At 50.5% G+C, this 25,948-nt stretch overlaps 2 protein-coding genes across 9 annotated transcripts in view; both read right to left on the bottom strand.

Annotated features, from left to right (window-relative positions):
- The window catches only part of ABCC8 (ATP binding cassette subfamily C member 8), a 74,358-nt gene extending 70,881 nt beyond the window's left edge, over window positions 1-3,477 (bottom strand). For 4 of the 5 annotated variants that reach the window (XM_032488917.1, XM_032488918.1, XM_014568079.2 and 1 more), the window contains exons 1-2: window positions 3,130-3,277; window positions 1,709-1,850 (exon numbers count right to left, since the gene is read on the bottom strand). In XM_032488917.1, coding sequence (XP_032344808.1) covers window positions 1,709-1,850; window positions 3,130-3,277 — 290 coding nt within the window. Of the gene's footprint in view, window positions 1-1,708; window positions 1,851-3,129 lie in introns of all 5 variants that reach the window. The other variant, XM_032488920.1, reaches the window with a different exon arrangement.
- A 12,341-nt stretch (window positions 3,478-15,818) lies between these two features.
- The window catches only part of USH1C (USH1 protein network component harmonin), a 44,991-nt gene continuing 34,861 nt past the window's right edge, over window positions 15,819-25,948 (bottom strand). For 3 of the 4 annotated variants that reach the window (XM_032488921.1, XM_032488922.1, XM_006195133.3), the window contains 6 exons: window positions 24,619-24,660; window positions 23,274-23,327; window positions 22,846-22,945; window positions 19,894-20,000; window positions 18,493-18,548; window positions 15,819-16,255 (listed from right to left, as the gene is read on the bottom strand). In XM_032488921.1, the coding sequence (XP_032344812.1) occupies window positions 16,243-16,255; window positions 18,493-18,548; window positions 19,894-20,000; window positions 22,846-22,945; window positions 23,274-23,327; window positions 24,619-24,660 (372 nt within the window). In that variant the 3' untranslated portion in view covers window positions 15,819-16,242. The other variant, XM_032488923.1, reaches the window with a different exon arrangement.

Below are 25,948 nucleotides of genomic sequence, written 5' to 3'. Positions count from 1 at the left end.
GGTCTACATTATCTGCAGGAAGGGTGTTTTCCTCTCTGTCACTTTGTTCATTATAACCTGGTGACTATATTCTGGCCTGAGGCCCACAAGGTATCCCTCCCGTCTCTAGCATTTGTGCAGCTTTGGAAGGGGTGTTGGGATGGAAGGTGGGAGGAGGACTTGTCACCGGCTAGTTATGTGGCAGTATGCATTCTGGTCCTCTTGCTCATCTGAGGGCTTTGATAATCAGGATGCCTGAGGCAAACAGTTATCACAGAGATTACTGCTCCTGAAGCCAGAATGCAGGGACATTGGGAGTGGGAGGGTGAGGGTGTGTGTGTGTGTGACTGGCGGGGTTGGAGGGGGATATCTCATCCCCCTGCTGCCAGCTGCAAAAGCCAGCTTTTGTCTGGCTGGGCATAGTCTGATTCCAGCTCTCAGGGAATGGACTTCAGGTATTTAAGCCAAATGCCCACCACTCTCCACCACCCCTTCACTCAGGCAGTCACTGAGCCTCGCTGATTCTTCAACTCTTCCTTAGTGAGGTGGTTGCTGCAAATCATCCTGGGCTGCACCCCCAACTGCTGACGCACCATTTCCAGCTGCAGTTATCTCTCACCTAGACTAATGAGACCACCTCTTAAGTGCTGTTTCTACCCCCAGCCTCTCCCTGCCTCCAAGCTACCCTGGACACCCTCTCAAGCTCTTGCCTAAAAAATGCTGCTCTGATTACATCTTTCTTCTGTTCCAAACTTGACAAATCCAACCCAAACACTCAGCCTGGCATTTGAAGCTCTCCTGGAGATGCCCCTGATTTCCAAATCTCAGCCTCCATCACTCTCCTGCGTGTATTTCATGCTTCAGCACCGCTGCACTGCTCCCACCCGGCCTGCTTTCCTCCATGGTGACTTTCCTTTGTTTCTCCTCCCTCAGGCTCCACAGGCCCTCCCTCTCTGGAACTCCTCTGCCTGTCAGAACCCTAGTCCATCCCTCCAGACTCCACTCGGATGCCCCCTCAACCTTGAAGCTTGCCCAACTCTGCCTTCCTTTCTCATCCCAGAGTGCTTACTTGCAACATTATTGCATCTTAAGGAGTCAGTGAGGGTCTACGGAGCTTTGTCGTGTGCCTTGCACTGTGAATACAAAGATGAATAAAGCCCAGATTGCAACTCTGAGGTCATTCTGACTTAGAAGGAGACAGTTTGCAGATAGATATAGATGTTAACATAAAGTATGATCTGTGCTGTGGCAGAGATGTGAAGCGTGTGCTGTGAGTCCCACAGGAAAGGTGGGCTTGGGGAGAAGGATCTTGGGAATGAGGGCCTACTGTGAGGAACCTGGATGCCAGGCTGAAGACTTGGGACCTTATAAACAATTGAGAACCAAGGAAAGAGCTTAAGCAAGATTTTTTCCCCCAAGAGGGTAACTCCAGCAGCTCATGGAAGAGGCTTGGCATCATCCAGAGGAGTTGGAGCACTCAGCTCTAGGATTATTTCACTGGATATTGGCATGCAGATCCAGGTTCCCTCCACCTCGCTGCACTGAGAGCAGGGCCTGGTTCTCACAGAGAGCTTGGCACACAAAAGATGTTGGATAAACAGTGGCTGGATCAATTAGCAAACAAAATGATATTGGCTAATGGAGTACAGGTGAGCTGGGGTCTCCCTGGGCCTTTCAGGAAGCACCCTGGAGTAGATCCACTCTCCTGAGTCCTCTGAGAGTCACTCACCCATCAGACAGGATGCCCTCCGCAATCTCACACACCAGGACAAAGAGCAGCATGAAGGTCAGGATCCACCGCAGGTTGTGCCCAGGGAAGTGGAGCCATGTGCTGTGGTGGATATGTACCTTGGAGCTCTGACTGCCCCATCCTGCAAGGAGAGACAGGAAGAGGCAGAAGCCTGACTCATCTGGAGGAGGCTGCATGAACTCCAGGAGAGTGCTTAGGCATTGGGTCCATGGTGGGGATGAGGAGTGTACCCAGTTGTACACCTGAGCATGAGAATGCCCAGTCTGGTACACGTGGACTATATGTCCTAGCATGAAGCCTGGACCCACAGAGGCCCACCTGTGCAGATATCCATTTTATATACTGATCTCTTATAGAACAAATTACCACGTAAATAAACCAGTTGGTTGTGAACAGAAGTGTAAATGCTGGTACAATTTTTGATACACATATGAGAGTATGTTTCCTATTTCTGTCTAGTTATCTTTGTCAATAACTAGCAACTTTTTGCTTCTGCAGCATCTCCTCTTTCTAATTTTGTGACAATCTTTCCTTTCTTCCCCAAAACTGCATATGAATTTTAAAATTTGCTTTTCTTAATTAGAGAATGAAAACTTTTGGGGGGAGGCAGGGGACATCTTATGAGTTGATAGAGCTAGCCAGCTTTGGAAATTCAAGGTCTTGGAGAGAAATGAAGGGGACCCGAGGAAAAGAGGCACGCACGATTGTCGGATTGTCTGGGCAGTGACACCCAACTTTGCAGAGGGCTTTCAGACAAGGGCTCTGGAGGCCTCTGGGGTCGCTGTGAGTCTGCGCGTCAGTCGGGGTTGCTCTGCACGAAGCCTGAGAAGTTGCGCTCTGGAGACGCGCGCCCCGGTGGGGTTCGCAAAGGAAGCGGAGCCTCTCCTCCCTCAGGGCGAGTGGGACCCCGGAACTGTCGGAGGCTGCTGACCGGCTCAGTCTTGGGGAAGCACAGGGGTTCGCGGGGCCTCCACTCCAGCCTCTGAGGCGCAGGCTGCACTCCTCCCAGAGCCCCACTGCGGCTGACAGGAAGGGTGCCTTGGGGGAGGGGTGACCCAGCTCCCTCCACAGTGCCACTGAGGGTACAACCCGACGCCTCCTCATCTTTCCAGTGCGTACGGAGACCCCTGTGTTCCCCTTTCTCCATCTGAGCTCGGGCCCTGCCGTGGCAAAACTTGGGTCAGGAGCGTCCGCTGTGGTGGGTGCGGGTGCAGGTGGACCCCGGGGGTGAGAGCTATGCGGACGTGTGAACGCCCCGGATCCTGGGGCAGAACGCAGAGCAGGGATGCGAGCGGTGGTCGCCTGGCCGCAAGGGGACCCTGAGGGTGCGGCGCGCGGAGCCTTCTCCTCCCACCCCGCCTCCGCCCTTCCCTCCTCCGCCGCTCGCCGCGCGCGCTCACCGATGAAGAGGATGGGGAAGGTGATGAAGAGCAGGAAGACGTGCGGCACCACGTTGAGCGCGTCCACGAAGCAACCGTTGTTGAGGACACCGTGGTCCACCCGGTAGGCGGCCGAGTGGTTCTCGCTGCCGCAGAAGGCCAGGGGCATGGCGGCGCGGGCGCGGGCTCGGGCTCCGGCTGCGGCTGCGGCTGGCTCCACGCGCCTCCCGCTCTCTGTCCCCTTGTCGGTCGGCGGCCCGGCCCGGCCGAGAGGCCCCCGCCCCCACCCCTCGGGCCCCGCCCCGTGTTCCGGCTCCCCCAACCCGCTCCTTCTTCACTACCTGCGGGGCCCGGGGGGCGGCCGGGAGCCCGGTAGCCGGACCGCTCACCTGCCCGCGTTCCAGCTGTGGCCGCCCGCGCACCCAGATGTGCTGGGGGCAGCTTTGTGAGTATCTCCGCTGCGCGCCTGCGCTGGGAAAGAGGGGGAAACAAGCTGGGTGGGTGGGCACGCTCGAGTCTGGGTGCGAGGGTGAGGGGTACAGAAGACAGGAAGAGGGTCCTCCTGGGTCCTGAATGTTCGCGGTCGGAGTCTCAAGTATGAGCTCACTGCCTGGGGTCTGAGATGTGGGCTCACCTGAGCATGACACGGTTAGATTGGAGGGTCCTGGTGGGGCAGAGTGGAGCAAGCCCCTAGTCTATGTGCGTAGGAAGAGCAACGAAGAACATTACCTTGGGGGGAGGGGGGAGGCTTGAAATGTTTTCCACAGTGATTCCAGGCACGGGACTCTCATAGCTGCTTTATGGCATATCCCCCGTTTTCACAAACAGAATCTTCCAACATTCCTGCTAAGTACAGGTTATAATTTCCCCTATTTTTCTAATGAGGAAACTGAAGCTCAGGGACGGTACATGACTGACCCAAGGTCTCACTGCCAACAAGTGGGGAAGCATAACTTGTACCCAGCTCGTCAGATTTCCACCCCCTCCCATGTCCCTCAGGTGTGCATCTAGTACTTTATTGAAACCTCCAGGGACTAACAGGTAAATGGGTAGAACAGATTCTGGCCCAAGGCTGAAAAAGAGGTGCTTGTGTGGTGGAATTGTATTCAGTGAAAGCAATGGAAGGCAGCCAGGAGGAGTGGAAGGAGATAATGTCACCCTAAGCCGCATCCTTAACCTGCACAGGCAAGCTCAAGGAGTTCAAGAACCTGGTGAAATTATAAAGACAGTGTTATGCCTTCTTAAACTTTCTGGAGACATTTTCATAGGTCCATGGCCAAAAAAGTTTACATCCTGTGAAGAAAGAAGAGAAAAAGGGATTTCAGGTTAGATTTTAGAAGAAGTCCCTGAGTTAAGGGTATGGAGCATAAATGCATATGTTCTCAGGAAGGGCTGGGGGATATCAAGGGAAGCTCTCTTCACCCTTTTCCCCAAGAGCTTTTCTCAGCCTGTTCTGAAGATGTTTTGTGGCTTGGAGATTTTACGGGACACCGTCAGGCAAGGTCTCAGCTCTGCCTCAGGCCCGAGAGAGGCAAGGGCTGAACCAGGCACCAGGACAGAGGGCAGGTGGGGCTGGGTAAACAGCCTGGGGAGAGCAGGAGCTCAGGGTCCGAAGGCCTCAGGCAGTCTCAGACTTTTGGGTCTCTGAGGCTGAAAACATCAGCCAAAATAGTGAAAACTTGGTGGTGATAAATGTCCAGCACCAGTGGCAGGAATTAATTAATCTGGGTAAATGCAGCCACTGGAAAAGTGATTGCTGAGTCCAGGTAGCCGAGTGGGAAAAGCTTATGAGACAATGTCAGGTGAAAAAGCAGGAAGCAAAATTGTGTGTTTCCTTTGATGACAGCCGTATTAAGTATGTATGTGTGAATGCAAGCCCCCAGGGGAAGCTCAGATGTGGAAATGGCTATTGCATGAGGGTGGTGTGTAGTGTGTGTCAGCCCCATTGCTGTGCATGTTATTATTGTTATTACCGTTCTCTTTGTTTAAAAATGAAACAACTGAGGTTCAAACGGATGAGATGATGTGCCCTTTATCACCTAACAAGATTGTTTTTAGGTTTTTGCTTTTGTTTTGTTTTGTTTTGGTTTTGGCCCCGAGTTTCTTTCTGCAGTGTTGCCATTTTGTTTCTGTAGTTATTATTTCAGTTTTTCATACTTACAGCAATTTGTTTTCCCTTTCAGTAGTAATAGTGTATGTATTTTTAAAGAACAAGTCCCTCGTCCTGGCTCCACCACCACTAGTTGTATCATGTGGGACAAGTCACCATTCTGTGCTTCAATTTCCTCTTTTCTAAAAGGGGAAGGTAAATAATACAGACCCTAGAAGATTAAAATGAGATCACAGGTTTAAGTGTGCTTTGTAAGCCTGGAAGATGGTCCAGGCTACATCATCTCCTGGGGGCCCACACATGGGACCCTGTCAACCAATGAAGGTTTCTAGTGGTCTTTCCCTTTCTTGGCACTGAGGACACAGTGCTTGGCACAACCCACACACTTGCCTTTTCTGGGCCATTTGAAATAAGCAGACCACCATGGCCAATTCGAACTGGACCCAAACTAGAGGACAGTTACATGATCACTAACTGGCACTAAGAGAGTATTAGGTCTGGAGGCTGAGGTGGGGGCTCCACGTTTGCCAGCTCTAGCACAAACCTACTGCGTGACTGTGGGCAAATTCCACCCTTCCTACACCTAGCTTCGTAGTGAAGACACCCATCACACTGCCCATGGTGTGGGTGCCAGAGTTATTTGAAAAGTGTAGAGTTAAGTGCACAAAGAGGCATGAAAGCACTTTTGCTGTAGCGTGGATTGCAATCTTTGAAATAACCTAAATGTTCATCAATAGAGGGTTGGTTAAAACAAAACAAACAACCCCCCCCCCCAAAAAAAACCCAACATGATAACTCTAGACTGTGGAATACTGTGAGGCAAATACAGAGAATAAAGTAGAATTATGTATCCTGACAAGGAAAGGTGACCAAGGCAAAGATGTAGAGAAATCAGTGTGGCATGAAACCATTTATTTCTACAACAGAAACAGACACGGAGCTACACGTCTTTATGGGGAGGCGCTGGGTCTCACACTTTCCCGCCTCCAAAGTAGATGGCTTGCTCCAGATGCCCGGGGAGGGAAGGAGGACTTGCACTGGGAGCAGGCTTGGAGCAAGGGTAGTCAATCCCCTTTGAGAATTCTCAGCCTTCCTCTTGGCAGAGTGGAAAACCTGGGACGGATTTCAGGGACCTGGATTCTTGCACTGGCTCTCTGACCCACTGAATGGGTGTGGCCAAAGGCAGGCCCCTTCACCCTCCTTTGTGCACGGAAAGAGTTGGGTTGGAGCAAGTCTGCAAAAGAGTCCTTACCACCTCTGATATTGTTCAGGTTGTAGTGCCCCGTCTCTGTCTGGCTGTTCAGGTGTGTCAGTGACCATGACAGAGCAGGCCTTCAGGATGATACCGGTGACAGGGTAACAGAATAGAGTGGGGGTGATATTTCAAGAAATTGACCCTTTCAATAACCCCCAATCAATAGTGAGGTGGTTCAAAACAAACAAAACCAAAAATCATTGTATTATCCATACGATGCGACAAGTGCAGAGAATAAAGTAGGGCTATCTGTACTGACTTGGAAAGACGTCCTCTACCCCACCTCTCACGCTTTCTTCAGGCAGATGACTGAAGCAGATTCCAGGTGGAAAACACACCCACACGATGGGTGTACCAAAGAGAGAGGAGCTCTTGAGAGCAGGAAGCTGTGCCTGGCGCCCTGCTTGCCTGCTGTGTGTGTGTGTGTATATGAGTGTGTATCAGGCTGGGGGTTTGAGGGGTGTATAGCAACCCAGCAAGGGAAAGACTAAGTGTCAGTTGTACCAGAAAATCAATACAAGGGCTGTTTTAAAGAAAGATTCCCTTGCCCCAGAGCAGGGCCACCAGACTTACAGAGGCAGGGGACCCTCCACCATACTTGCCTGGGTGGGTGATACAGGAATAGGATGAACCCTCCCCAGCCTTTTGTCACCACATAACTGAGGAGGTGGAAAAGGAACTCCAAGAAAGCCCAGTGTCAATGTTTTCTGCCAACTTGGAAGGGGGTAGGGGCTTGAAATAAAAAATGAAATAAAGATCTTGTTCTTGCCCAGTAAAGCTTTGGTCCAAGGTCACTCTCACTACGGTAACACAAGCCAGGGGGCAACTCCATGCATAGCCTGTTTGCTCTACACCCTAGAGGCCTCTTGGATGGGTCAAACCCATCCTCCCATTGCATCCCCAAAAGATCCAGCTCCCCAGTGCAGCGAATAAAAATGGAGGCTTTACTGAACTCTTCAGGGGGAGGTGGGAATGATGCAATTTAAACTTAGCACATCTTAGTAAAATCCCCCATTTCTTCTCCAGCCGCCAAGGTCTTCTCTTTTGTGTGTTTTCTTCTATCTCCTCTACCTTTCCCCACACAGCCTCTTCTTAAAAACATGCCCCTCGTTTCCCGGAGCAACTCAGCATTTCCCTTGGGCTTGTACACCTAACTGGGGTTTCTCAAGTGTGCCTTGTTTCCCTTCTGTGATGACCTGCTCTCTTCCTGGACAGGTTACTGGGACAGAGAGTAGGATTTTCTCCTTTTTGTTTCACCAACATTTGTTGAATACTTCGTGTATGCCCCACACTTTACTTGTGTTAAACCTCAGAGGAACTGCTTAGTAGTTACTACTATCAGAATAAACTGAGGCTCAGAGGACTTAAATTCTTTTCCCAAGATCACACAGCTGGGAATTGGTAGAGAAAGGACTCAAACCCAGTTAGGCTTGGCTTCAAAGCCTGCACTGTTAACCACCCGCTTAAGGGGTGTGGGGGTCCTGAGGATTTTTCTCTCTCTCAGACTTTGCCTCCTGAGGAGGAAGTCCAGGGCCCAAAGAATAGACCTCTGGGGAAACCTGCACTTGCCTTTTCTCTGTTTTAAAAACCAAAGGAAATGCTTGGTCATGGCATCAGTCACTGGCATCAGATGGGGAGCCGGTTGGGAGGTCCTGAGTGTGAGGGGGCCCTGCTGACTAGGGCCTCACTTATGGGTGAAGCAGGCTTGCAGATGACCTTGTGGTAATTTGCTTTGGAGGCAACTTCCATTAGTGATGGAGTGGAAAGATTACATGTGAGCTGCATGGAGATCCATAAGGTGCGCTGGCTGGCCCCTCTCCCCACCTGATGTCACCTTGCAGCAGAATCCCCATCTGGGCTCAGCCAGAGAGGACACCTCTCTCTGGCACAGCCTGGTCCCTGACAGGTGCCTCTGGCAGACACAGCATGGTCTCAGCTGTCTGCGCTGAGGCCAGGTGAGGGGGGAATGCTGCTGAACCACCTGTCTTCCCTTCAGCTTCCTCCCTCCTTCTCCTCCCCCACCGAGAGGGACCTCAGCTCCTGTCTCCTGAGCAGACACTCCTGGACCCAAACTCTATGCTAGGGAAGTTCAGGTCCTACTTCTACCTCTGACTAGCCATGTGACCTTAGGCAAGTCAGCCTCCTTGATCCTTTCTCAAGGATCCGATGTGTGAGAAAGCCTGGCAAACATATCAAGCTTTTCCATTCTCAGATCAGCTGAGGGCTGCTTGTCCAAAGACAAGACACTGGTCAAGACTCTGTTCCTCCTTCCTAGTTTTATCAGATATAATTGACATATAACATTGGATAAGTTTAATATGACATAATTTAACATAATGATTATATGTATATGATTATCATTACTTAACATCCATCTCCTCACATAGTTATGATTTTTTTCTTGTGATAAGAATTTTTAATATCTCTCTTAGCAACTTTAAAATATACAGCACAGTATTGTTAACCATAGTCACCATGCTGAATATTATATCTTCAGAACTTATTTTTCTTATAACTGGAAGTTTATAGCTTTTGACCACCTTCATCCATTTTCCCCACCCCTCACCCCTACCCTCTACACCTTTTTAAGATTCCACACGTAGGTGAGGTCATACAGTATCTGTATTTCTCTGACTTATTTAACTTAGCATAACACCCACATATTCATCTGTTTTGTTGTGAAGGGCAGGATTTCCTTCTTTTTATGGCTAACATTCCATTGTATGTATGTATGTATATACACACATTTATATATCACTTTTTAAAATCCATTTACATATCCACTGGACACTCAGGTTGATTCCGTGTCTCGGCTATTGTGAGTAATGCTGTAATACTTGTTGGTTTTTAATAATTGAATCCCTTCCTAAAACGGGTGTGTAAGAAAAAAGTGCCAAGTCCCTTACAATATTATCATTGATCGTTATCTCCCTTTCAAGCAGGTGATAGAATCATCACCATACAGGTGCAAATAAGGCAGAGAGGAAAACTTACTGGCCTAAGGACCCCCAGCAAAATAGGTGGCAGAGCTCAGGCTTCTACTTCGAACATCTTGCTAAGAAACAGGGTGGGGCTGGGGTCGGGGTGGGGGTAAAAGTAGAAAGCCAAAAGGGGAGTGGGAGCTTTCTAGTTGGAAGGAGGTGTGAGGTGGTGGTGGGGACTTGTCTGGAAGCGGTGTCTGCAGAGCAAGCCCAGGGGCCTTAGTTAGACTTGGCTCCTTGAGTGTACACCTGTACGTAAGTACACAGCCAAATTCTTGGTGCACTGGTGAAAACTCCGTATGTAAATGGAGATGTGTGGGCATGCCTGCCACTGTGTTTCTGCTGGGGCAGAGGGAAGAAGACCCTTCTCTGTTGCTTGGGCAAAGAAAGACCTCTCCACTCAGGCAAGCAGAGGTCTGAAAGGGAGGGAGGGAAGGAGAGTTGGGGTGAGAGAGACAGGGGCGTTGAGACAGACTCACGACCACTACCTAACATACCTGCTTGAAGGCAACATTGCTGAAGCACTCCCCGATCATGCCCCATGTAGAGTCAAAAATCTATTTTTAGCTAAAATTAGTACATTAAAAATTCAAATTGGTGACTATATTTAATTTTAAGCTTTTTGAGTAGCCGGTGTGCTCTTGAGAAGATAATCATTTAATGATGTAGGTGGGGCTTGGGCAAAGGACAGATCCTGGAGAAGTTTTATTAAGAAGAGTGAGCCTGGTGGTTTGGAAAGAAGTGCCATTTTTCCCTCTGGACCTAGAGAAATCAAATCAAATTCCTTTGCTGTTCCAGCCCGTTGATGGGAGAGGTGGAGGAAGGTTGGGGAGGAGGGTTTTGAGGTGTTGCTTGCTCCCCTAATTAGGAGAAATAACTTGGCTCAGTCAATAGGTGCTCAGATCTGCAACTGAAGCAATTAGCCAGTAATTACAGGCATTTATTGGGTATCCACTGTGTGCCAGCTGGGTCCCCTGTAACCCTGCAAACCTAGTATTATTGTGTCCTGAAGAAACTAAAGCCCAGGGAGGCTAAGGGACTTGCCCTAACTCACACAGGCAGTGAGATTCAGAGCCTGAATTGAAACCCAGGTTCAGCTGGATCCGGAACCCTCAGGCTTCCCATACTAGTGATTCTCAAAATGAGGTCCCTGGACCAACCGCATCACCTAGGAATTTGTTAGAAATGCAGATTCTCCAGCCCACCCTAGACCTACTAAGCCTGAAGCTCTGTGGGTGGAGTTAAGAAATCTGTTTTAACAAGTCCTCTGGATGATTCTGAAGCAGGTAGAGTTTGGGAACAACTGCTGTTGACCGCCATTGTCTTCTAATTAGGAATAACAGATTGTCCCTACCCTCAGGGGCTTACAATCAGGTTGGGAAAACAAGATAAACATACATCTTTTTTTTTTTTTAAAGTGATGACTGGACTTGGAGAGTTAGCCTTCTTGAAGCTTTAGGGGAAAGGTGGCCTTGGGTGATGGCCCAGCCTGGACAGGGTAGAAGGGGAGACTGTCCAGTTTGGGAGGGATAGCAGGGTGTGTAAAGGTGGGGAAGCTGGAATCAGACTTTCCAGATGCAGTGAGGGAACCTTGCTGGGATGTCATGGAGGACAATAGGAGGGCAATTGCTAGTGCTCTGGAATTTCCAGCTAAGGAGCTCCCCACGTGGATTCTGCCCCACTGTTCATTCGGATAATCCACATTTAGGAAGCACCTGTTGGGTGTGCCCAGCACCAGGCAATGGAAGCTAAAAATAGACTCCTTCACCCACTGACTGCCTGTGTCTCAGCTGTCAGCCCTGGGCTCAAATGTCACTTCCTCAGTGAAGCCTTCCCTGACTCCCGTAAGGTGGTTCCACTTAAAGTTCCCTCCCTTTGGTCTCCCAGCACTTTGTACAGTTCCGGTCACTGCCCTTGCCACCCAGTATTGTGATGACTCACTTGTGGGTCTGCCTGCCCCTCTAGGGGCTGAGACTGAGTCTTGAGTAGCTTTGGTTCTGGCACAGAGTAGGTGCTCAGATCTCAATATTTGTGAAATGAATGAATGAGTGGATGAATGAATAAACACATCGATTGGTGATGATGTTTATGTATGGGCATAACAGCTGTGTCCTTGTTCAGCTAATTGAAAATTTGATGTCTATAAATTGGATTCCACTTTCTCATTGATTTACATCCTATCAGGTAGGTGCACTTTCTTTGTTTTTGACAGATTCTTTCTCATTCACTTGTTGACATATCTCTATTGAGCACACACTATATGCTAGGCACCTTACGAAATGCCGGAGATACAGTGGTAATACACCGAGGGAGCTCGCTGGTTAGTCTTCCCAGCCTCCTGAGACTTGAAAATGTCCAAGATATAAAGAGGGGATTTTTGCTTTCACTTTCCCTAGAAACATTTTGCCCTTCATGTACCATGAGAATTAGATCTGCAGCCATTTGTCTAGGTAATTGCTCTGACCCAACAGGATAACAAAGCATATCTAGCAATTCCACTTGAGGTACGTGTCTAAAATCATTAAAAGCAGAGTCTCAAAGAGATATTTGTACACCCATGTTCATAGGAGTGTTATTCACAATAGCCAAAGGTAGAAGCAACCCAAGTGTTCAGAAGTGAATGGATAAGCAAAATGTAGTATAGCCACACAGTGGAACATTATTCAGCCTTAAAGTCACATGCTACAACATGGATGAACCTTGAAGAAATTATGCTAAGTGAAGTAAGCCAGTCACAAAAAGACGAATAGTGTATGATTCTAGTTATATGAGGTACTTAGAGTAGTCAAATTCATAGAGACAGAAAGTAGAATGGTGGTTGCCAGGGCTGGGGAGTTATCTTAAATTTAATGGGTACAGGGTTTCAGTTCTGCAAGATAAAAGAACAGTTTTGGAGATGGATGGTGGTGATGGTTGCACAATAATATGAATGTACTAAATATCACTGAACTGTGCACTTAAAATGATTAAGACAGTAAATTTTATGTGTATTTTACCACAATTTTAAGAAAGGAAAATAAAACTCTTATCTCCCCAAGAGGCCGGAAGGTTATAGGCAGGACCAGGTCCCAGGTTAAGGTGCCAGGAAGACTAGAGCACTGTCTCCCTAGGTGTGTCCATTCCCAAAGTTTAGAGTGAGAATCCCTCCCTTCTCAAAGAAGCAAAGTTTTTGTTTTTGTTTTTGTTTTTTAAACTCCCCTTTCTACCAGGGGTGGGGAATGGCTATCTCTCTCCTAATTATAAGTGGAGAAAACCCATTGTTTTCCATCCCTTGCCTATGGAGTGCACCATCACTCATGTAGGAGATTTTTCCACCTGGTTTCCATCTCATCACCTCAGGGGTAAGATGTGGGACAATGAAGGGAAGGGGGAAGGAGGAGCTGACTTCATAATCATTTCCTGTAAGAAATCTGTCTCTGACCTCAAATACCTCCTGCAAATATTCAGGTTTAAATTAATGAAAGTGAATATTAAAAACCCAGCCTGCGTGTGTGTGTGTGTGTGCGTGTGTGTGTGTGTGTGTGTGAGCTGGTGGCCTGTTGGGACCCTGTTGGGGCTTTAGCTGCAATGTCAGCTCTTCTCTGGGTCTCCAGCCTGCTGCCCTGCCTTGCAGATTTTGGACCTACCAAGCACCATAATTATGTGAGCCAGTTCCTTAAAATCTCTTTCTCTCTTGACCCCTGACAATTACAGATAGCCATAACAGATTCCTGATGCCATTGTTTTAACATTCAGATCCAGCCAGACCTGACGTCAAATATTCCAGGATTTTTCACTTAAGTGGTCGCCTTGAGTTGGGTTTCTGTCACTTCCACCCCGAAGGGTCCACCTCAGGAGGGAACAGGAGCTCACACTGACTGAGCTCAGGTTCTATGCCAAGCCCCGTGTTCCTCTTTCACAGCTGACCTGGGCCTTAAAGGATACATAGAGGTTCATGTGGGCATGAGGGGGCATGGGTAGGGTGAGCACGTGCAAAGACACAGGGAAGTGGTGGCGCCCAGCAAGCCCATGAAACCAACGAGTTCAGTGAGGCGAAAGTGAAAGAAGTGGTGGACAAGAGACTGGGCTGGAGAGGTTGTCAGAGGCCAGGTGATGGAGGATTTGAATGCCAGGCTGAGGAGTTTGGAGTTTGTCCTGAGGACAGCAAGGGAGCCACTGAAGAGTGTTAAATAGAGCAGTTATATGATCTGACTTGGGCTTTGGTTGGTTCACTCTGCAGTGTGAAGTGTGCTAATTAACCTCAGGAGTGTCACTTAAGTCTTAGTGCCTCAGTTTCCTTAGTGAAAATAAGATCACTGTCCACCTCTTACTGGTGTCTTGCAGTGATTAAATGTCACTACAGGTTTAGGGCTTAGCATAGTGTTTGACACATATTAAATACCTAGTAGTCAGTAGCAATCTTACTTTTATTAAGGCCAGTGGGTGGCAAACTCGAGGCCCTCTGGCCCTCTGCCCTCTCCCTGCACCAGCCCCACCTGCCTTTCCCAGGGGGCTGCTCCTGCCCCCTCCAGTTCTCACAGAGGCATGGCCATCCCAGGCCCCAGGGAACTGGGAAGGGTCACTGCAGGGACAGGAGGAGAAAAAGGCTTTCAGCCCTGGAAACAGATTCTTCTCCAAATCTTAGTCTTGGGAATTAGGTTGGAGTCGGGTTAAAAACTAGCTTCCCAGCCCTGCACCAGCCCAGAGGAGGTGTCCTGGAAGCACAGGGGCCGTAAACTCAGCCTTTTCACTCTGACTTCCAGATGCAGAGGTGAGAGGCTCAAAGCCGGCTCAACCCCAGGGAGTAGATGTGGGAAACAACTTCAGTGAGATGGATAAAATGCTAAAAGTTCAGGGTCAAAGGGCATCCTTGAATTCCCAGCCTTTTTCTTTTTCTTTTTTCCCCCACTGTGTAGTGCAGTAGAAATGGCAACAGTGCCACCAACTTAGGGGGACCATGGACAAGTCACCCTCTTTTTGGTCTCAGTTTTCCTGAATACCCGAAAACAGGAGTTAGATCCAAATGTGGCAAGTGGAGTTCTTCTTCTGGGCCAGACTTGCTGAGTTTTAAAGGCTGCCTGGTTGGCTGGTTAGACAGCGCACTGGGATTGAAGGAGTGGTGTCTGCTGTGCGTGTGGGAGGCGATGGATGGTGTGTGGGCAGTCCTTGGCCTGGATGGAGCACTCAGTCTTGGTACTGAAGTGGATTCTCATGTCTGATCCAGTTTCCCAGGTGGACTCTGGCCTCAGCAGTGCCCCTCATGGCCCCCACAGAAGGCCAGCTACTGCTTTAGGCCCCCATCACTATAGGCATTCTCTGGATCTTTTTGCTTCTTAAGTGGTTAATGCCAATATCTGCATTAACTTTGGGTTCAACAGGGAACAAGTTTCCAATACATGAGAATTGATAGCAAGAGGGAGTCAGACTTCATAAAAAAGGAAGCTGAAGCCCATTCTAGTCCTTCCCCCCTGCCAGTTCTGGGTGACCTAATGGCTCAAGGCTTTTGTCACCCATGTCCCCAGCCTCCCTTCATTCATATCCTCTTCCCGTCCTGCCCAGTGGCACACTTTCCCAGCTCTTCTCCTCTAACCGGGGGCTCAAAGCCCTCTTTATTGTCTCACTCACTGAGTCTCGATAAGGACTGATATGCTCGTTCACTCTGAGGTGCCAATAACTAAGAATAGCTGGAGATGGATTTCACATGGTGAGATTCCAGGCATCAGGAAGCAGAAGGCCTCAGCAGCATCTGTAGGTCACATGAGGAGGAGGTAACCTCCCCTGGACAGCAGAACATTACTTGTTCTTCAGTTGTGGAGAGAACTGTCTTGCCAACAGTCTGGAAACTGAGACATCCCAGTGAGGGTGGCCCCGCCCCGAACAGCTCAGTGTTGGGGAGGATCCAGTGTCCCGAGCCAGAGTCCTGGGTTCTGAGTCCCAGCTCCACTGGTTCCTTACTGTGCGACCTAACGAAAGCCATTTAACTTCTTCGTATCTCAATTTTCTCTTAATACAATGGGCTTGGTGATGACAGTAGTACCTACTTTGTAGAATTGTTGAGGGGAGCTGTGACTGTCCTGTCGGTGAGAGAAACCGGGGGCTTTATACCTTGAGCTGACCCTCTGGGGCCCCGGCCTTCAGCTGCACTTTCTGGAATTCAGCAAAGTCCCTGCCACATAGGCTTCATTTTCTGCCATCCTTCTGAGAAGACACCGAAGCCCAGGCCAGCCTGTCTGCTGCTGCCCCAGCCCCCGACTCTAAGCCAGCCCATGGTCATTTGATCCCAGCACTGGGATCTGTTTCTCACTCTTGAATGGGGGCCAAAGCCTTATGATTTTTCACTTGACAGCCTTAAATATGCGGCCCAAATCCACACTCATTCCCATAAGCTGGAAAAGAGGTCTGTTTATTTTATTTATGAGTTCAGAGTAAGGTTTGTGGTGTCAATCTTAGCAGCAATGACAGCAGGAGTGAGAGGAGAGGGATGGAGAGAGAGACCCAAGAGTCAGTTCAAGGGAGGAGTCTCCCAAATTCACGGGGCCAGAGGAAGGACAGGAGAGCCTGGAACGCAGGGTACTCTTCAGAACGGCTGGCTGCTCCCTCCCTCCAAGGTGGCCTTCAGAGGGGTGGCCTGAGATGTTCCTTATGCAACCCTACTTCAGGGCCCAAGGTAGTTTGAAACCCCTGGGTGCTGGCTGTGGGTTTCCTGGGAGCCTGCAGGTGGTGTGTCTCAGGCTGGTTCGAGGCATGGTGTTCAGGAGGGTGGGTCCAGAGCTGACTTCTAGGGGTGAATTTGGTTCCTCCTCTGGACTTCAGAAGAAGGTCCTGTGGGGAAGAGGAACAAGCCAGGCAGGTGCAGGCCTTGCAGGTGTGCACTCAGCCCAGGGCAAGGCCGACAACAGAGAGCAGCCTCCACCCCAGCAGCTCTAGGCCCTGCCGACCCCTGGACACATCTCTTGGCGCAGACCCCAAGCAGCCACACCCCAGCCATAGCCACGGCACACAGGAGGCCAGGGAGGGAGCAAAAGGGACATCTGGGATGAGGTAGGAGGGGACCAAAAGTTGAGAGATTGAGGTCCTTCCCAAAGAGCAGACAACAAGTGATAGAAAACACAGGGCCACTGAGGCCATCCCAGGAGCCGCGGCACAGCAGGCCAACAGTCCTGGGAGCACAAGGCCCTCATGTTCTGAGAAACTTGTAACAGAAAAGTCAACAAGACCAGGCTTTGGTCTGCCCCAGATGCTATCAGCTAAGGGCTTTAGGTCACACCAAACACCAGCTTCACAGCCTCCTGCCAGCTTTGTCCATGGGCACAGGCCAGTCACAGGCTGGGAAACACATCCCAAAGCTCAGCTCCACAGTGTCCCAGTTAGAATCCAGAGTCAAAGGAGAGAGAAGGCACAGAGGACAGTTTGGTCTGAGCAGGGCTCAGGCCACGATAGGTCACAGCAGGACATGGACAACTCTGACAGGCCAACCCTTGTTCTTTGGACCAGCTTTAATGGCCTCTTAATTGCCCTGGCTCTGCCCAAGCTTGGGGGCCCGGTGGAGGGCCCACAGGGTGGTGCTTGCAGGGAAGCGGAAATCCAGGCTCTGCTTCCTTTGGGCTCTCCCAGCTTGTCGTGCCCGGTTTGAGGCACTGCCTGCGCTCAGCAGAGAATGGCACTCACTGTTTCACCCTGCTCACTGGAGTGCTGTGTGGGACCCATGGCAGGTCCCAAGGGCTGTGGTGAGTCAGGACACCCAGGTCCCAAACATGCTACATAGTGGGCTGTGCTCGGCATCCCTGAGCGGGACGCCAGTCCAAAGAACCTGCTGAGGGTGTGGGCAGCAGACGGCCACAACATGCAGCATAGACCAATGGGGTCCTGCAGTCTGCCTGCCTATTCACCGTGGGGGCTGCCGGGCTCCAGCTGTAGGAGGAACCCATGCCTAAGCATGGGAGTACGGTCTTCAAGGAGCTTTCGGACCGGCTGGGGGCTTTCGGCTGCAGAGGAGGGAACAGAAGAGCTACATACGCAGAGTGGAGCAGGAAACACAAAACAGGGCTCGGTTATTCCAGGCAGAGCTCTGCCCGACCTCTCCCTTCACTTGGCTCCTGCCTCGGGTCCTGCTTAGGCCCTGGGTTCCAGAATTAGTTGCCATAAGACCTTGATTTCTCTAAGATGTGCACAGAACTCAGCCTCTGGTGGGAGGGGGAATGAGCAGGTGCAGCCATGACAGGCAAGCACAGGGATAGGGAGGCGATGTGATGAGGCGAGGACTGAGGCCAGAGAGAAAGACAGAGGCAGAGACAGAGAAAGACAGACACACAGAGAAAAATGGATGCAAAGTGGCAAACATGGAGAAGCAGGGACTTAGAGCCAGGAGTGGAAAGAAGCAAGAAAAGGAGAGGTTAGAGAGGAGGGGGAGTGAGATGAAGTCTTGGATGCAGGGGAGAGGAAAGAATGGAAAAGAGAGATTGACAGGAAGGAAAGGGGAGAGGGCAGGGTGGCGAAGGAGAACCAGAGAGAGAATGAGATCGACCCACATAGTTACAGAGACAGGAATGAAACAGCTATAGAGCAGACAGACATACAGGGAATTGCAGAGAGAGACAGGGACTGGGCCAAGGAGAGCCTGCAGGGTGGGGCCAAAGCCTACAGTCCTGGCTGCATGACGGAAGACCGTCCAGAGAGCAAAAGACACAGAAGTCTTTAAACTAGCTGGTGACGGGGCAGGAGATGAAGTTCTAAGTGGGGTACCAAAAATCTCAGGCTTTGTCCCAACTTCATTGTTTACTTGGCCTGAGACCTTGAACCACTCTGGGCTTCAGGTTTCCACACGTGAAGAAGAATCTGGACAAGACGATGTGGAGGCAGCTCTGGCAATGCTTGAGGACAGTGACTTAGCTCTAGGTTTGCTCTACCCTGGGAGCTTTTGAGGATCGATTGCTATCAGAAGCTGTGTGCTTGGACTGTTCCTTCAGGCTGGATGAGGGCTGGGGCCAGGCTGGGAGAAGGTGGCCAAGATTCAGGAGGAGGAAGAGGAAGTAGTGGGCTAGGCGACCGCACACACTTACAGCTCATCATCGTACTCCTTGGGGGGACAGACGGCAACAACAAGGTCAATCCAGTCCTGTGGGGAGAAGCCATGTGACTCTGGGGCATGCTCAGCAGTCAATGGTGTGTCCACCCCTGACACTCCATTCCCATGCCTGGACACCATGGCCCAGGATCAGTCATCTGGGCCTTCTTCCCAGGGGGAGGTGGACCCAGGTAGGGCTGGAGGTCCTCCTGGTAGGGATGGGTCTCACTGGGGAAGCTTCCAGTCTCTGAGGCTTCACCTTAGAGGCCAGGGTTACCAGGCCTTTGAATGATACCAGGTTCCCAAATGCTGATCTGTGGACCAAGGCCAGGTATCAACCTCAAAATCACTTGGGAGAGATTTCTTAAAACACTGGATTCATGGACTTGGTCCCTGGAAATCTAGGGTAGGTCCTGGGAAATAGTATTTTTAACAAATCTCATTCTGATGCACAGCCAATTGGGGAACTTCAGGCCTAGCTTTCTGATCCTAACATTTGAATCTCCTCATTGGCACCACTGCCATCCTTAGCTTGTCCATGATTGTCTATACCCTTGGCTTGGCTGTATCCAATAAAAATTTTGTGAAATATCACTAGGCCCTCTACTATGCAATAGCTCCTAATATGAACTGAAGTCTCTCCCCAGGACCTCCCTCTATCTGATTCAGTTCTGCCCTCAAAATCACAGAAAACACTTCTGCTCCCTCAACCCTAATACAGCACTTCAGATCATCAAAGTCAGTCATCATGTTACCCGTGAGTCTTCTCGTCTCCATATCCCTTCATGTGGGTCCCAGGCCCATCTGGTCAGCATCCTCGGCACTGAACTTAATACCTCAGGCTCGGCTGCCTGCATACAGTTGCACAGGTTGTGCATTGCACAACATGAGCGGGCACCATTCACACTGTAGTCTGTAGGACAGCACCCCCTTGGATTGTGCAGTGCACAGCCTGGGAGATCTTACGTGGTGGCTCTGACCCAGGTGGGTGTCTAATGAGCACAGAGTAGACTACCACCAGCCCCTCCTCCTTTTGTTAATGGAAATTGGGGCTTTCTAGTAGCCCCAAGCACTCTCTTGATTCCTGTTTGGTGTGTACACAGAGAAGACATTAAGTCTTTTTCTCAGGTGGGTTGCCACATCTGGTCTTCTGGAGTCTATTTGTGCCACTTATTTTTTGAACTCGAGGTCAGAAACTGACTTTTATTTTTCTGAATCCTATCTTGTCAGATTAAGACCACTGACTGGATGAGCTACGTAAATATCATCCAAGGGTTGCCTGGACCTTGGATACCTGCTCTGGGATGGGGCACCCTGACTGTAAGGCCTGGCTGCAAAGGCCAGGGTTTGAGGCAGGCAGGCAAGGGAGGGAGGAAGGGAGGGGGTTTGTCCTTACCCCCTGATTCCAGGCCTTCTGCAGGGTGGCCTCAGCCTCAGCCAACGTGTAGTCCGTCACAATCTTGCCATTGATGGCCATGACCTCATCCCCTTTCACAACGCCACCTGTCGGAAGATAAGGCTGACTGACCAACTGGGCTGTATGTGGAAAAGGGGGAGCTACTGTTGGACTACAGAAGGGGCCTGACTCTTGGATTCTGAAAGCTCACATGGGCTCAGAAAGCACGACGGGAAACAAACCACCAGGTTACCCAAGGGGCGCTGCCTTCCCACCCCATCCAGACACCCTCTCCCCGTCTCAGTAGAATCGGGACACTAGGGATGAGTTATTGCCACCCCAGCTTTCGTATGGGCCTCTGCTATTGCAGAGGGAAGCAGAGCTGCATTCCCAGTGAGGCTGTCAGAAACATGAGCTAGTTCTGTGAACGGTCCCTCTCTGTGCTTCAGCCATGCTGGTCTGCTTTACGTCCCTGAGCAGACCGAACTCTTCCCTGCCTCAGAGCCTTCACATGCGGTTCCAGTTTGAAAACAACACACCCCCAGCCCCCAACCTGCCTCTTGTCTTCTTCCAGGTCTGAGATGAAGACTTCCTTAGAGAAGTCTTCCCTAACACCTACTCAGTCTCAAGTAGATCTTTCCTATTAATCTTTCCTATTATTCTGTCATGGTATCCTAGTCTTTTCTGGCACAGCACTTTTTCACAACTTGTAATCATATATTTACTTGTTGACTGGTGATCTCTCCCACCAGACTGTTAGCTCCATAAGGGTAGGGAATGTCATTTTAGTTCACTACTATATCTCCAGGACTTAATGAAATACTTAGCACAAAATAGGAATTCAACGGATATTTCTTGAATAAATGAGTGATGTTGAAGGTGTTTCTGGATAAGCTGAACTGTGATCTAAAAGTTTGAGAAAAGTTGAAGTTAGAAGCTAAACAGAGCTACTCACTGCAGGACTTGTCAGAACATTGAGTGTGCTAATATGCATTATGGCTCTCCAAGAAGTAGATTTTGCATGGTTTCTCACACATCTTCAACTTCAGAACCTTTTCTTTTTTGTTTTTGTTTCTTTATTTCTTTTTTTTTTTTTGAGGAATTTCTCCCAGTCCTGGTGTCCACAGAACATTCTGTGTTATGCTGAAATAGTTCACCCAGGAGCCTTGTGGATATGAAGGCCCCTAGGAATGTGGTGTATGTTACTGCACATGGTGGCTGTGGTGGCTTAAAACACATGTGCTCCTGGGGAAACTGTCAGCAGCTGCTTGTGTGTCGCAAGCAGTGTGGGACCAAACTGTAGACAGCAGTTTCCTCTGGACAGCGAGCCTGGGGAGAGGTAGTGTTTACATTTTCATTTTGTACAGACCCAAGATGGAGCCGTGGGCCCAATAAGGCAGTAGTCAGGCTAGGATTCTGTAAGGTGGGGAGGGCTCAGGGGGCCTCCCATCCATCCTGGTCCTTTTTCCCTGCTACACAGGGCAGACAGGTGGGACCAAGAATCCGCCCTTCCCTCACCTGGCACAGGAAATGAGGGCAGAGGAGGGTGTGGATCAAGCAAGTAGTGGTGGGTCTTGGCAGCTGCCTAGATGAGCAGGCCCCCTTCCCATAGCGGAAATGAAGGCTCAGAGCGCGGCTGTGAGGGGCTAAGGTCACCGGGGCCATGGATGGCAGAGCTGGACTTTCCCTAGTAACCCATAGAAGCCCGGCTGCTGGTGTGGCCAGGCGACTTTCCCATTGCTGCACCTCCTGCCTCAGGCCAGCACCCACGCTCCCTTCTACCACCTCGGACCTGTGGGAGAGACTCCAGCTTAGCACCGCCGAGAAGGGATCTGATCCTGGGATTCCCTGCTCTGGTCTGTAAAGGGCCTGAGGCTCCTCCTTCAGGGGCACCTATTCCTCCACAAAGGTCTCGGGAGTCCTAAAAAGCCACTGGGACTTGGAAGAAGAAATCACTGAAGGCGGAGTTTCGGACACTGACAGGTGAATGTGCCGATTGTTTGAAGCACGAGTCTGTCCGGGGTTCCCAGAGCTTTCACTCATCAGCAGGTGTTTTTGTTGATAAGGGGATTGAGGCAAAGCAAAGAGATCTCACCACAGGAGAGACACAGAGTAGGACAGGGCCTCTGCCCCTCTGGGGGGGGCAAGGCTGTAGAAGATTCAGGCAGGGGTGGCACTTGTGCTGGACAGTAAAACAAAATGACCAAACTGCTTGAATTCAAGTCCTGCCTCCATGGCTTACTGGCTGTGTGTCCTGAATAAGAACTTAACCTTTCTGTGCCTCAGTTTCTCAAGATGTCAGTGAGAGCAATAATAGTATTTACTTTCAGGGTTATCGTAAGGATGAAATGAGTTAATACACACGAGCTACTTAGACACAGGTTATGTACAGGTACTTAGAATAGCATCTGACACAAGGTTAGATCTTGGTAGATGTTGGCTCTCATCACTATTAAAAGGACGGGTAAGGTTTTGATGGTTTATCTCCTGCCTTTGCTTGTGTTCTCCTCTCTGCCTGGAAGGCTCTTTCCCTCCTTGGCAAGCCTAGCATCGACTTATCTTTTAAGGCATCACCCTTGAAGGGAGCCCTCCCAGCAGCCCCCTTTCCCTGGGTGGCCCCTACTTCCCTCCTCCCTCTCAGTCCTCTGTCAGCCCATAGCAGACCACACTGTTATCATCAGTATCTGGCAATTCTGAGGATGTTGTCACCACTAGACAGGGAGCCCCTGCAGGGCAAAGCGGGATCTGGTTGGCTGTGTGCCCGCAGATCCTGGCATCATCATGTGCCCGCAGGCAACGTGTGGGACTGGATGGATGAATGGGCGGATCTGTGTGGGAGGGCATTCTCGAGAACCGTCAGCCCACTCCCAGCAGGCTGCTGGTTGCCTTCCTGAAGGACCCTGTATAAGCATCACACTATCCCCAAACTGAACATGGCTGGTCCCTACTCACCGTGCCGCTCAGCGGCTCCCCCTTCGTAAACAGCCGAGACAACCACCTTCCCAATCGGAGAGTCCACGCCACCTTCCAGGGCTAAGTCTAAAGCTCCCTCCTGGTGAGAAGAAAACAGGCCTTTGAAGCCAACCAGATAACAGTCGGTGGGCACCCAGGCACCTGGGACCCTCTTGACAGGGCCACAGAGAGGGTGGGAGAAGCCATGGGGGCAACGGCAGTGCCATCAGGGAGAAAATGGGGCAAGGACACCAAGTGGGGTCTGGTGTGGTCCCACCACAGGGGAGGCATCCCCAGGGGAAGAGAGGCGAATGGGGATATGAGGAGTTACCCAGGAGTCACCTTGAGATTAGAAGTAGGGGACCAAGATGGGAGGGAACAGGGACAGAGAAGGGTGGTGGCCACCCGACCTCCATGTGCCCAGTTACCTTCTTAATGCGCAGGAGCCGGATATCCTTCCCTATGATCTGCTCTGGGGTGAACTAGAGGGAAAAGACAGTGGGGAGCTTCAAGCCTGCCTGAAGGATGAGGGTAGGGGGGTGCAGGGAGGAGGCTGGCTCCACCTAGGGTGGGACGTAAAGTCAGGCACCTGTCGGACATTGGACCCCACAGAATATATGGACAAGGGGACCTAGCCCCACCCCCATCAGTCTTCAACTGGGGGGTCCCAGGCCCCATGGGGGCCCCATGGACATGCACATACAGAGGTGGCCACTGTCAACTAAAATAAAATGCACAACCCAAAAGTTGAGAGTTGTTATGTTTTATCCAGTGGATTTCCTTAGGACTTGAGCCTGGGACACAGCATCTCAGATTGCTCTAAGAGGCTGCTCTAAAGTGGCAAGCCGGAAGCCAAGATACATTAGTTTTTGCAACAAGGACCAGGTAGTTGGAATATCAAGTGATTAGTGTTAATTAAAGAAAACCAGATATCTCAAGTTAAGAAATTTGGTGCTTTTCTAGGTATGCGGAGGTGCAAAGGTCTGGGCTTGTTGAAATCACTCCTTTGATGTGCACCTAGCTATCTAGGGCCTGTATATTGTTCTTCCACATCCTGAGTGCCCTCAGAGTGCACAGTTAGGGGTGGCTACAGAGGCCGGGCTGCCTGCTTGTCTGCATCATGAGTTCCCTCCTTTCACTGTCAGGAGAGGGGGCAGGTGGCTGTAGCAGCTGATGACTTGATGACCAAAGCATTCTTTGTTTACTGATACGGCTGGCAGTATTTTTCATTCACACCACACAAATCCCAGATCCTTTTCCCTTGGGATTACTGTGCAGCCTGGGTGAGAGCATGCCTTATAAACAAACAGCAGAGTGCCTGGTATGTAGTTAGTGCTCAGCAAATGTAACTGCTATTGTCAACCACACACACTAGCCAGACACTTCACAATGAAATGCCACCTGTCCCTTTTATTATTTTATTATTATTATTGTTGTTGTTGTTGTTGTTGTTGTTGTTATTATTATTATTATTTTGGTGGGGAGAGGTAATTAGGTTTATTTATTTATTTATTTTAATGGAGGTGCTGGGGATTGAACCCAGGACCTTGTGCATGCTAGGAACACACTACCACCGAGCTATCCCCTCCCTTGAAATGCCATCTGAAAGAAGTCTTCACAGGGAAGAGCAGTTGGGGCCTCCTTGGGGCTTTCCACATGCCCTTCCTCACCCCTAGGACCTCCAGAGCCCAGGATGCACCACCACCAAACACACGGTAATCCCCCACCCCAAGTCCTGGGGTTACTTCCCAGGGAAGGAGAGTTATCTCTCACCATGGAGTAGGGATCAAAGCCTTCCTCGTATTTCCGGAAGTCCTGGAAGCAAAGGGAAAGTGTTAGTGCAACAGAGTAGAGGCCCCTAAGGGGCCTCTGCAGGAAACAAGCTTAGGGTGGAGGAAGATGGTCAGTGGCTCAGGGGTAGGGGAGAGAGTAGAGGGGACTGGTGTGTCCTGCATGGAGGATGCAGGGAGGCTGGCAGCCCTGACACCCAGAGCACCCCTTCCCGGGATAAGCAGGAAGCCATGGGAAGCATTTGAAGGACCCTGGCCCTGGACTCTGCACTGTTTCAGCAGGGTGGGCATTTGTGGCTGGCAGGGTCACTCGCTGACCACAAGGTATTCTGGGCCAGCAGTGTCAGCCTTGCTGAAGGTCTCATTGCCCAAAGCCTCAGTTAGTCCCCACAGGAAGGTGAGGCCCTGTGGCAGGTGCCCACGTAGCCCTTGCTGGACTGAGTGGAACCACCCCCGGTGTACATTCATCTGGGCCAAATCAAGTGTCCCCTGGGGCCTGTGGTTGGCATCACAGGGAGGCCATAGCTCCCTCTATGCCCAGCATGCAGCAACTAAGCCTTGGGCACAAGACGAGGGCCAAAGATCAGCAGACAGATTGCTTGCCTCCTCACTAGCCTGCATCACCCAGGCTCAGCCTCGAAAACCTGGTGGGTCCCCAGCCTGGCCCAGCTCTGAGGCCACCCCCAGGTCGGTGTGTGGCTGCAGGGCAGCAGACAGAGGAAGGGATGCAGCAAATCATGGGCAAGAGGGGTTATTAGGCAGGACATGGGGTCAATTCTCCTTCACTGAGAGGGTTCTGCCTACTCTTGGCTGTTCCTTCTGGAAAGCTGAGCAGTGCTGGCTATGGGCTTCCCTCTTTGCTCCCCCTGAGAATCTGCTCTCAAAGACAGGCTGGATGGTAAGGATGTGTGTCTTGTGTGAATTTAGATCAGAGACCTATAAGCCACTACTGCTAGTCAGCCCTTGAAGCCAGAGCCCAACCTTTCATCCAATAAATGGAGACTGGGGCCCAGAGAGGGGACATTCAAGCCCAAGTCACCTCCCCAGTCAGTGGGCAGTGGAGTGAGGCTCTGACTCCCAGTCTGGGCCCTTGGATTCCTTACTTTCCTGCCTCTCTCCCTTTGAGACCTGTTTGTGCCCTAAATAGCAAGGCCCTTATAAGTCTGTTTCATCCTGAGAGGCAGGATGGCAAAAGATTTAGGAGCCTGATCATGGACCCCGACCTCCTGGGCCAAATTCAGACCTGGGGTCTGACACTAGCTGTGCCATCATGCGCATGTTTCCTAATCTCTCTGCATCACTTTCTCATCTAC

The sequence above is a fragment of the Camelus ferus genome, chromosome 10 (genome assembly GCF_009834535.1).
Source record: "Camelus ferus isolate YT-003-E chromosome 10, BCGSAC_Cfer_1.0, whole genome shotgun sequence".
In the NCBI taxonomy this organism is placed as follows: Eukaryota; Metazoa; Chordata; class Mammalia; order Artiodactyla; family Camelidae; genus Camelus; species Camelus ferus.
This window is presented reverse-complemented; position numbering and strand designations above follow the sequence as displayed.